Consider the following 12,871-nt stretch of genomic DNA (forward strand, 5'->3'; position numbering starts at 1 on the left):
GGTCCAGATTCACATCGAGGGGCTATTCCTCCCCAAACCCAACCCTACAGCGTAACAGCCTGGGAAAGAGACCTGGGAAATGAAGCCTCCAGGTAATCCTTGGAGAAATTCCAAAGTAAACACTACATACAGCTTGGCACTAGGACGCTCCACAGCAGCAGCTCACACGACAAATAATAATGGGACTTCTGGCAGCGAAGGTGTGATGTTGGCTCCCTTCCTAGGGGAGAGTCCCCATTGGGGTACAGAGCTCAACAAATCTCCTACATCTCCTCTCTTGGCTTCTTCAGGTCTGCCCCCAACTTTTTCCTTCCAGAATTTATTATAAAAACACAAACAGAAGATTTATTTCCTCTGTTGTTTTTACTATTGCCCTGCATTTCAGAAATCTTTCAAGGCATCCGTCTGTGTACCTTCCATATCAAATCCAGTTTTTATCATTGGCCACAATCTGATTTAATTTTTAAAATATTTATTAAGCACCTATTGGCACTGAAATCAGTTCTACGAAGTATTCAAGAGGATAGATAATTTAAAATTTATTGGGGAATACAGGCAATAGACATCTGAAGGAATTAGAGATTAATATAGAACTCTAAAACAAGATGAATTTAATCCAAAGTTAAAATGTGTGGTATTGACACAAGTAATTTTTTATATTTTTAAATATGTACTAGTATTGCTTTTCCCCCCTCCTATCTTTTTTAAATGGTTTGTTTCCTAGGGCAGTCTTCTAGCAAGTCCTTTCAAGGGTGTGGGCAGAACCAAGAGGTCAAACTTTCAATCAATACACATGCTAGTTTAGAAGGGACCTGTGAGACCATTTTAGTAGAATATACAAATGTGGGTTGAAATCTACCTAGCTCACCTTTGGGGAGGATGCCCTTGGGCATGAGCTCCATTCTGGCCAAACTGATGGGGTCCAGGAGGTGAAGGGCCCTGAGGCAACATCCCCCCAGGGACAGCAGCCCCCAAAGGCCCTGCTGGCTTCATCATACCTGCAACAGAAGGGCATGAATTTAGAAGAGTAGAATGTGCAAAGAGAGAGGATGCCATGCCATTAGGTTAAAAATGAAAACTAGGAGGGGAAGGAGGGGGAGACATAGATTAAGACAAGTTCTCTTTTAAATTTGCATTAACCATCACAAATCTATCAATACCAGGTTTTCCCATAATTACTTGACCATCATAATGATAGGAGAGCAGAAAAGGAGAGAATCATTTCAATACTAAAAAGAAACTAAAACAGAAGAAATAAACTTGCATTTGGTAGAAGCACCTTAATAGAATATAAAATCACACAAAGAATGCTAGAATATGAAATGAAAAATGCCATTCTGGATTTCAAAAAATAACTGAAAAAAAAAAAAACCAGTATGAGGTATAATAAAGAGCCTACATCTAACTATGGGGGCAAAAAAATCTCTGAAAATGCCTTTGTTTTTTATTTTATTTATTTATTGAGAGAGTATGCATGCACACACAAGCTGGGGAGGGCAGGGAGAGACAGAATCTTAAATAGATTCTGCACTCTGCATGGAGCCAGATAGGGGCCTCAATCCCATTACCCTGGGATCATGACCAGATCCGAAATCAAAAGCCAGATGCTCAACTGACTGAGCCACCCAGTTGCCCATGAAAATGCCTTTGAATTACAGAATGAGGAAAACAAAAGGAAAGTTGCATCTGTTTTTCCAACAAATGCAAAGCAAGCCTTCAGAGTTAATAATTCTTCCAGGATTCCAAACAGCTGGGTGATAAGCAATTGAGGAACTGCTCAAGTCATTACGCTGAGTCATACACAATGTGAGATCCCTTGTGATGAGTAGATGCTCCTGGCAGTAACTGTTTTCATTCACAAGCAGCTCTTCTCAACTAGATCTTTAAAGGTCTCTCTTTACAACTATTTGCAGACATTTTTTCTCTTCTAGAGAAATTGTGGTAGAGGAGAAAAGTCACTAAGAATGGGTCAGAGGAGTTCAAGGCCCCACATGGCTATTTACTAACATATGCATGGTGCTGAGTAAGAATTTTACCTTTAAGGACCTCAGGGTCCCCTCACTGCAAAATGAAATGCTTCAACTAGATCATTTGTGACAACATATGTCTTTTACTTGTTCTCTCCACTTCCAACCTGCTTGTTTTGTTCTAGCTCATTCAAGTTACTTCTTCTTTTTAAGTTTATTTATTTTGAGAAAGAGAAAGGCAAAGAGAGAGGAAGAGAGAAATCCCAAACAGGCTCCGCACTGATAGCAGAACCTGACACAGGGCAGGAACCCATGAACCTTGAGATCATGACCTGAACCAAAACCAAGAGTTGGACACTTAATCGACTGAGCCACCCAGCTGTCCCTCATCCAGCTTACTTTTGACCCTACCCTCTTCTCTGACACCATCATCAGTGACCTCCTAGGTGGCCTCTATGCACTCCTCCACTTGACCTCATGATAATATTTCATACCCAACATCTGTTTTCTTCTTTTATCTTCCACTACAGTTTATTCACTCAGATAGCAGGAGGATTCACTGGATGACCATGTAGTTGCCCAAGAAACGTTTCTTATATTATTATCATAATACTTTTGAGAGCATGCTTTCAGATACTTGGGTAATACAGACTGTAATATAACCAGTGAAATGGCTGTATTCATGAATATTACTGAAACTTTCAAAAAGGTTTTCTCTTCTTAAAATGGGATTCCTCAAACTTAAGAAAAACATCGTATTAACTTTACAGTCCGTCTTATTTAGCAATTTTTCATATACTAAGAAGAAAAACAACAAATATTATTGTTAATGCTTATTTATTTGAGAGAGAATGAGCTAGTGCAAGCAGGGGAGGGGCAGAGAGAGAGAGGGAAAGAGAGAATCTCAAGCTGACAGAGCAGAGCCTAACTCAGAACTCAAATTCACAAGCTGTGAGATAGGAACCTAAGCAGAAATCAGGAGTCAAATGCTTAACTGACTAAGCCACTCAGTCACCCCTATTATTCCTTTAACACCACATTTTTATATAAAGTTCTAAACTCCAAAGCCAGCAAAGTAACAGCAAACATGAGACTTGCAGTTACACAGACTTGGGTTTGAATTCCTTCTCCCATCAGTCAATGGCTATGACCCTGACAAGATACTTCTGTCTTTTGAAACCTCAACTTTTAACACTATATTATGGCAGTAATGCTCCCTGTCTCCAAGGACTGTTCTGAGAATTGAACAAGGCAATAGACATAATAGCACCCAGAAATGCCTGATATATAAGGTAATCAATGAACAAATCTTGGCTTCCTCTCCTCTGACTATATCTCCTGACCTCCTTTTTTCAAGGATTTATATTCTAATAGAACACATATACTATAATTATATGTACACTTGCATTTCACTTTTGAAACATTGTTTTGGCCAAAAGTAGAAAATGCACAACACTAGTGCTAAAATAATAATTACATGTACTGCAAGAAACCAAAAATATTCTAATTCTTTAAGTAATAAGTAAATACCAATTTCATTAACAACCCTCATATATATTTCCAGAAAATCAAAAAACAGTTTTCAGCATTACTCGTGTATGGGTATTCCCATATGTATCCATAAGATGCACCTGTTAATAAACTTCTGGTTACAAAAACAAAATTAAAAAAAAAAAACAGTTTACATATATTCAAGCAGAACTATTATACACCAGTTTCACTAAAATGTTCTTTCCTTTTTGTTTTTGAAAATCAACTCTATGACAGTGTTTCAAACTCATTCTTGTTCAACATACATTCAATGTGCCTTTGCGACACTGAGAGCTCTTGTGGAATTCACAACCATGTAAACAAACAATGACAGTGTAATGTGATGAGTGTTATAATATGCAGAAGGACAAGGTAACTCTTCCTAAAGGAATCAAGAAAAAGTTCAAAGAGAAAGGCCTGCTTGAGCTGAATCTTGTAGGACAAGCAAGAGTTTTCTTAGTGTAGAGACAGGATAGAAGGTTTCAGGCAAAAGGAAAAACTCGAGCAAAGATATGAGAGAGGACAGCATGATCAGGGACAGGCAGAAGGTTCAGTGCAGGGAGATTATGAGGGAAAGTGGCTGGAACAGAGGTTGTCCAGGTTGGTTGGGTCAGGCTGCAAAGTCCTGTGTGCCATTTGGACTCTATCCTCAGGGCAAAGGGAAATCAGTATCACTATTACCTGCAAAGTCATAGTCTTCACCTGGTCACATCACAGGTATTTTCAAAAGTGATCAGTGATAAAGAAAAATTGAGTTCTTTATAGACAGTATGAAAATTTTAATAAGAAAAACCATACCATGAGAAAGAACTAATAACAATGCTTATGCCAAAAGAAAAAGATCTAAAATCACAAACTGGTCTTTAATATAGTGGCAGATATAGACTAGCTTACTCAATACCAATTCCATTTTCCTTTGTGGTTTGCCCTTCCATCTGGTCCAGAGCTGGAAAGGTGGAATGTCCACTGCATAAACCTCTAATAAATGTGGTTGCCATGTACTCTAAATTCAGCAAAGCAACACACCTCTGAGAGACCCTGGCCAGGAGGTGGAAATGGTGGTTTTGGGGTAGAAAGGCAGTGGCTGCTAATGGAATGGCTTGTGAGGTGAGCATTTCTACAGACCGCGGGGTCCCAAGCCTGGTTCTGGTTTCCTCTGTATTCTCCTAGCTTCCTGAAGCCCTTTAACAGATCACTTTCTACTGTAGGGGTCTCTGTTACCAACAACAACAACAAAAAACTCTGACCAAAACAACATCACAGAAAAGTATATCTTGAACTTGGTCCTGGATCTGACAAACTAAAACCAAAATTAAAAACTATTTGTGAAAAAAAAGTTTATCTAAAATAACCAAAGGTGCCTTTATTGTTTTATGTTGTCTAATTGCTGTGGCTAAGACTTCTAGTACTGTATTGAATAAAAGTGGTGAGAATGGACATCCACCTGTTGTTCCTGACCTTAGGGGAAAAGCTCTCAGTTCTTCCCTGTTGAGTATGACATAAGCTGTGCATTTATCATATGAGGCCATTATTACATTAAGGTATGTTCCCTCTAGATCTACTTTAAAGAGAGTTTTTATCATGAATGGATGCTGTACTTTGTCAAATACTTTTTTCTACATCTATTGAGATGATCATATGGTTTTTATCCTTTCTCTTGTTGACGTGATATATCATGTTGATTGTTTTGCAAAAACTGAATTGAATCACGCTTACATCTAGGGATTAAATCTCACTTGATTGTGATGTATGATTTTTTTAATGTATTGTTGGATTTGGTTTGCTAATATTTTGTTGAGGATTTTTGCATCCACATTCATGAGATATCAACCTGTACTTGTCTTTTTTTTTTTTTTTTGGTGTCTGTCTGGTTTTAGTATCAAGATGATATCAGCCTCAAAAATGAATTTGGAAGTTTTCCTTCCTCTTATTTTTTTGGAATAGTTTGAGAAGAATAGGTATTAACTCTAGCAAAATTAGTCAACAAAAGAAAAATGCCATATGATCTCACTCATATGTGGAATTTAAGAAACAAAACAAATGAGCAAAGGGGGGAAAAAGACAGAGAGGCAAACCACAAACAGACTCTTAACTACAGAGAACAAACTGATAGTTGCTAAAGAGGAGATGAGTGGGAGAGGACAGGTGAAATAGATGATGGTGATTAAGGAATGCACTTCTCATGCTTAATAAAAAAATAAAGTAAAATAAAGATACATTTCCTAGTGCATGGACATGTAATAACTACTGTTTCTGAGGCACTGTGCCTGGTGGTGTTGGTATATAAGCTTGCTATTTATTATGAACCTCACCACTTTCATCACCCTACCTTAGTTCCAGAACATCAATAATAGTTCTTGCCTCCCAGCTCCCAGACCAGTGGTCCTCAATCAGGGGTGATTTTGCCTCTGAAGAGATATTTGGCAATGTCTAAGGTTTTTGGTTGCCACAGCCTGGGGAAGGGGGGGAGCACTGGGTGGGAATGGGAGGGGGAGTCCTGGTATCTACTGAGTAGAGGCCAAGAATGCTATTAAACATCCTACACTGCACAGCACAACCTCCCAAAACAGAGAATTAACTGGCCCCAAGTGTCAACAGTGCGGAGGATGAGCAGCCCTGTTCCAGAAAGCAGTGTGTCCGGGTCTGATGCCTTCTCCACACTTTCTGATGTGGAGTATAACTCTTTTTAAAATATACACAGTATCATGGCCCTTCCCAGCTTGAAACGCTTCAGTGGCACTCTACTGACCTTAAAATAAAGCCTAAATAAAGTCTTAAGATGACCCCAGTTTTCACTCCAGGCATACCCCTCATTACTGGCACTCTACATCTCAGCCATGCGGAAACCTCTTGCTGGTGGCTCAAAAGTGCCACCTCCCAATCCCAGCAAGCTGCCTCCCTACCTGGCCAATTCTTACTCATCTTCCAGGTCATTTCTTCCAGGAGGATTCCGTTTATCCCTAAGTCTTGGTTATGTACCCCCGTGCTTCCATACCACCTTCCACCTCCTTTATCATAGTACTACCCCCTATATTGCCTCTGTCAGGTACTTAGTGCATGTCCCACTAGGGTAAGTAAGTACTCTAAAGCCTGAGATTAGGTTTATTTTATTCATCGTTACATTGCCACAAGTATTTCGCTCACTCAATAAATGTGTTAAAGTTGTTACTACATAGCACTTGCATCACACAATAGGCACAAATGGAGGAATGGTCTATGAGAAACGCAAAACAAGAGTTCGCACTACCCATACCTATGGTAGAACAGATACTTCAAGGAACCACAACTAGATTGCCTGTTTCTGCCAGAAAAACAATAAAAGGAGCTCCAAAAGACTAGAAAAGAGGGCACCTGATGACTGAAGATTAGGAGCTCTAGGGTCACTCAGCCCAGAAAAATAAAAGCTAGGGTGATGTAGTAACAGCCTTAAATAATTCAAAAAAACACCATATTTTACAAAAATGGATATTTACAGAGTCTGATAGCCTGGTATCTATCTGAGAATTGAATATGGAGAAAAAGGTTTAAATTAACATGTGAAGGATTTAGTCCAACAGAGACAGTTTCTTTGTTATTGTTTTAATACTGGTAAACACCAGAGAGTTGCTGATGAATGCAGCAGCTTGTCATTCACACACTCATTTAATGGGTACCTTCCCTGCTCCAGGCACATCTATTACAACACAGGGTGACAAATAGGCCTGCACAGGTGTTAGAAGAACACAAAAGGAAAAAAAGTACTTATAGACAAGCTTGAGAAAGAACAGCGGTCAGAAACATCTGCAGGCACAACACCTGAAGTGAGTCTGAAGGAGGAGAGTGGAGGACAGGAAGGCATGGATCCACCTTCTGGTAGCGCGGAGTGCAAATGAGAGCACAAGTACAAACCAGGCTCTAAACGACTAATGGCTTAGCACCACTGCAGTAACAGGTAAGGTAATTTGGCAAATGAAAAAAAGAAAATGGGTAAATTAATGAAGGTCTAAGGAGCTTAAAATACAATCAGAGGCAGTGGGAAGCTATAAAAGGTTTTACGAAAAAGAAAGGCAAAATTAGACTTGCATGCCANTCAGTTGGTTGAGTTTCCGACTCTGGATTTTGGCTCAGGACATGGTCTCATGGCCCCTGTTGGGCTCTGTGCTGACAGCCCAGAACCTAATTGGGATCCTCTCTTTCTCTGCCCCTCCCCTGCTAATGTTTGCATGTTCTCTCTCTTTCTCTCTCTCCCAAAATAAATAAATAAGCTTACAAAATAAATAAGCTTTAAAAAAATAAATTTCCCCCCAGCACAGGACTGGATGGTTTGGAAAAAGGAGGTACTATATAGAGGGAATGGTTAAGAGACTATTTTAGTAATCCTGGTGAGAAATGGATGCCTTAAACAAAAAGAGTGACAAGATAGAGAGGAGGAAGCGCATAGGAGATTTACAATTTCCTCAAAAGAAACTGGGAAAGGGGGCAGATGGGTGGTTTAGTAGCTTAAGCATCCAACCTCAGCTCATGATCTCACAGCTTGTGGGTTCAAGACCCACAACAGGCTCTGTGATAACAGCTCAGAGCCTGAAGCTTGCCTCGGATTTTGTGTCTCTGTTTCTCTCTGCCCTCTCAGACAGCGTGAGCAGGGGAGGGTCAGAGAGAGAAAGAGACACAGAATCTGAAACAGGCTCCAGGCTCTGAGCTAGCTGTCAGCACAGAGCCCGACGGGGCTTAAACCCACAAACTGTGAGATCATGACCTGAGCTGAAGTTGGACGTTTAACCGACTGAGCCACCCAGGCGCCCCAGGAAGAGAATGTTTTTAATAGTGAAAGTTTCTAATTTGGATAACTGAATGAATGATGACGATGCTGGGTGAGATATGGAATGCCTGGAAAAAGTAGGTTTTATGAAAAATATTCTGAATTATTTTGGACATGATGAATTCAATGTGCCTACATACACAGGTGGGCAATTGAAAATATGGGTCTGGAGCTTGAGAGAGACATATGGGCTAGAGAAATAGATCTGAGAGACTAGCACTTCATATGGAATGTTACAGCCTAAGGAAAAACCTGTAGAGTGAGAGGAGGAGAGAGATGATGACAGAACAAAGAGAGGGGTGCCTCACTGGTTTAGACAGTGTAGCAACTCCTGATCTCAGGGTCATGAGTTCAAGCCCCAAGTTGGGCATAGAAATTACTTAAAATTAAAAAAAAAAAACAATTAAGAAGAAAAAAGAAGAAGAAAAGCGATACTTAGGGTCATGTAGAAGGGGTAGGGGGCTCATTAGAAAAACATGTCCAGAAAGCCACCAAGAAAAATAACAAAAGATAGTGTCACTGGAACCAAAGAAGAAGAGAGTTTTGTACAAACAAGAGCCATAAGCAGTGTCAAATTCAAAAGATGACAGGGGAGCGTCTACTGCATCTGGTATTAGGGCCACTGATGACCTTGGTGGGAGAAGGGTAGGTGGAGCCCAAGCTATGGAGCAGAGACTACACTGAGCCATGGAGGAACTGAGAGGCAAGGATGGAGAGTCACTGAGGGAAGCAGTAATTGCTTAAGAACATGGTTGTGAAGAGAGGAAGGAAGGCTGAATGATACTGACTGTTCTACTTTGGTATGTTTTAGAGTTTGCTGTTTGTTTTCTTGAGGTACTTGCATATGAATCCTGGCTCCCCCCGCCCCCTCCCCCCCGTGACCTTGGATAAATCACAGTATACCAACCATTCAGTTTTCTTAGCTGCAAAATAGAGTTAACAATCCACTGCATAGCATTGTGTGAGGATTAAATAAAATAATGTACATAAAGCTTTCAGGACCTGGTTTTGATACATGGTAAGCACTCAAAAAGAGCAATTTATCATCATCATCATCATCATATACAAATGCAGATGGGGAATGAACTACCAGAGAGAAAGAAATTAGAAAAAGACAGTTCTTACAGGATCCAGATCTATAAATATTATGGGGAAGATTGGTTCTGGACAAGAGGGGGATGCTTCATCTGAAGGTTTTTAAAAATTAGGAGCAGACTGAATCACAAGAGTCACTTTCTACAGGAAATTCACAGTCTTTAGAGCATCTTCTGATACAAACTTTGTGTGGCTGCTGCAGTCAAGCCTCCCTACAGGGCTCTGCCCAGCCCCCAGAGACTTTGCACTCCATACATGCTATCTGGCAGAGCCCAGATTCTACACATCTGAGTCAGTCCTAGTGAGCCCCAAGAGACACTCACTGACTTATACAACGATTTGAGCTGAATTCCTCAGCATTCTCTCAGGATTCCCAAGAACTGTCTTAAACAAATATTTTTAGGAACTATGGGACCATTAGACCTGAAACAAGCACTTATGAGCCTCACCCTGGCCCTGAAACTTGGGTCCCTCAGAGCAGCCTCTTGATAAAAGGAGGTGGCTTCATGGTGTCAACTTCCATCAGAGCAATGAATGGTAGTCCCACTCCATTAATGATTTTAATCAATAATGATTTCAAGGTAAGGCCATGTTTTTGTTATTATCACTGAGTAATCTTTGATATACGAATCTCATCATATTTTTCCAATATCAAACCTGATTTTTTAACATGATTGCCAAAACCACTTTAGTGTATGTATATATTTAATATATATTATATATAGTATGTATGTATATTCATATATTTAATTTGGTTTTTTATTAAATGTTTAAATAACCCCACACAACTGATTAACAGCAAGAATAAGTCTAATGGTAAAAACAAAACATTCAGGAAGCTTCTTTGTTTTAATCTATATTTTAAAACCACCAAACTCGTTGTATTCCAAGCAATAACTAAACTGATGATGTAGGCTTCTTGTACAAGATACTTTCCCAAATAAGCCTATAACTCTCAAAGCACTACATCATATAATGACCATTCAACATTCCCAAAGCTGCTCTTTCAGAATATCTTAGGTCTCCAAGTACTGAGAATCAATAATCACACACAAACCAAGATAATGCACTTTACCTGGTGGAGAACCTGCATGAGCTGGGTCCCCATAGTGTCCATAATGTGGTGGAGAAAGGCCTATTCCAGGCTGGGACTGAGAATAGGGGGGTGTAGCCACATATCCTTGTTGACTCATTATGAAAATATCATTCCAAGAGACAGCTCTACAAAAGAACCCTGCAACAGAAGAAAACAAAAATGTCAACAAGAGAGTTTGAGTTACTTAATGCTATTAAAAATATGAACACAGTTAATAAATATTTATAATGGTTTGAGGAAAATATCAGGTGCATGAGACATCTTCATATCTTACAACACATCATATCATTATCCCCTAAAGAGGCTCTAATCATAGCTCTATGGAGCTCAGCGACTCGCTTCTATAGGCAAATTCTCAGGCACAAAACATGCATAACAACTTGCCAATCACTTTTTCTTTGGAAGAATGAACTATTTCACAGCTAGTCTCTCATAAGTGTATCTACTCTTTTCATGCCTTTCGTTCCCATGGCCCTGTTTCAGCACAAAGCATGCCACTGGCAATAAGCACGAGTCATTCAACTGACTGACCAGAACTGGCAGTAGGCTGCAATCAAATGTTTTATGGCTTATGTCATTTCAGTGCTATCCTAATTAGTAATTTTACTTAGGCAGTTAGGACGAAGAGAAATCAATAGTCCAACAAATACAGCAGAAGATAAATAAGTCGATAATGGACTTATTTTGTGAGTCATGAAATGACTAAGCCAGGTTGCAGCCTACCACAATTTGGGAGTTGTCAGTGGTTTCTCATTCAGAGATGCCAGACTCTCTTTCTAATTTAAATATCACACCTCTAAGAACATATGCACATATATTTAAGGAACAAAGGAAAAAAAGCAATAAAGCAATTTCATATATGTTCAGGCACACACACACAAATGCAACATACCCACCTTGATTCTATTCAGAAGCTAAACATTAATTTGTTCTAAATTTTGCATTTTTTCCAGGTTTCATGAGACAAGAGACATTTCATAGAACTCTCAAAAAAAATTTTTTTTGTAACAAAAAAGGCTCTAAATCCTAGCAAAGGAAGTAGGCTTTGACTATAAATATTCTAATACTTAGCTGTGTGACATGGAATAAGGTGAAGAACCTCTCTGGGCCCTCCGGTCCTTACAAAATGAAGCTTCTCAAGATGTTGCAGATATAAAACACTGATACTACACTTTCTCCCCAGTTTCTTCATCTGGCATAGGAGTATCATTCCTGTTGTTATTTTATGATACTACCTTTTAAGGTAAAAGTTCGGTGATACCTGCTAAGATTTGAAATAGACCTACATTCAGGAAATGTCATTCTTCATTTGGTTTCATTTTCCTATTAAACTATGCGTTTCCAAAGCTAAAACGACTAAGTGAAAATATTATGAGATCACTTTCTTCTCCTTGGAAGGAAAGAACTAGAGAGAAGAGAGACAGGAAAAAGCCTGCTGGTCCACTTTGTTACTGACAACACTTTTTCCCTCCTCCCACTTGAGCAGAGAGAGACGTGGCAGCCTGAGCTTTGGTCAAGCTCATCCAACCAAGCACATTTCGGAAGTCAGCAGGAGCACACACCTACGCAGCAGCCTGTTGCTGAGTGACGAGAGGAAAGGCAGGGATGTTCCCTCCGAGCAGCAGGAAGCAAGCAGTCGGGTCCCTTTTCACTGGTCCTGACAGGAATTTGCTTCCTCACGCAACCCAGTTTGCCACGTCAAACTTCCTCACACAGCACCAAGTTACAGAAACCTGACTCAGCTTCAAGCGGCGACATGGCAGAAAGCCACTTGGCAAGAGCAGGCCTAGGATCAAAATCTGGTGGAGCCCCAGGCCATTGTCACTGGTCAACTATCGCCAAGGTGTGTCTCTCACCCTGGATCGGGTTCGGATTTGGACAAATTGGTTGCACTATCAGGATGTCCCGAAGCCTTAAGATACAGTTGCCATTTTTACTATGAATATTTCCAACACTGCCTGCCTCCAAAGAGGAAATTAAGTTCATACGGAGACGAGAAAACCGTTGGCAGTGCCCCTGGAATCCCGGGGCTAGTGAGGACCCTAACCACGCAGTCCCAGCATCCCAAGACAAAAAGATGGGGGCGGGGGCGGGTAAAAAATGCCCACGCCCACCCACCCCACCCCCATTNCAGCTCCAGCTGTGCCTGGGGAGGGGCTGTCCCGCCACAGCGTAGCTAGGCAGGGCGAGGCATTACCTGTTCTGCTCCGGCACGCCGCTGGACTTCCGAGAGCCTGCGCTCTGCTCCGAGCGCCAGCTGCCCCCGCTGCCCCGGCTCCCGCAGCGGAGCTGCTCCCGCGGCGCCTTTCCCCCGGCCCTGTGTCCCCGCACGCCGGTCTCGCGCACAGAGTTGCAGCTGGGTTGGGAACTGCCACGTCAAACACT

General features: G+C 40.8%; 1 protein-coding gene across 1 annotated transcript in view; it reads right to left on the reverse strand.

Moving 5' to 3' along the window:
• Positions 1–12,865, reverse strand: part of SEC24D (SEC24 homolog D, COPII component) — a 104,607-nt gene extending 91,742 nt beyond the window's left edge. Inside the window, exons 1-3 of the mRNA XM_077764724.1 lie at positions 12,684–12,865; positions 10,466–10,624; positions 869–998 (exon numbers count right to left, since the gene is read on the reverse strand). Of these exons, the coding sequence (XP_077620850.1) occupies positions 869–998; positions 10,466–10,583 (248 nt within the window). The 5' untranslated portion in view covers positions 10,584–10,624; positions 12,684–12,865. The remainder of the gene's footprint in view (positions 1–868; positions 999–10,465; positions 10,625–12,683) is intronic.
• Positions 12,866–12,871: the final 6 nt, after the last annotated feature.

The sequence above is a fragment of the Crocuta crocuta genome, unplaced genomic scaffold (genome assembly GCF_008692635.1).
Source record: "Crocuta crocuta isolate KB4526 unplaced genomic scaffold, BGI_CrCroc_1.0 scaffold708, whole genome shotgun sequence".
In the NCBI taxonomy this organism is placed as follows: domain Eukaryota; kingdom Metazoa; phylum Chordata; class Mammalia; order Carnivora; family Hyaenidae; genus Crocuta; species Crocuta crocuta.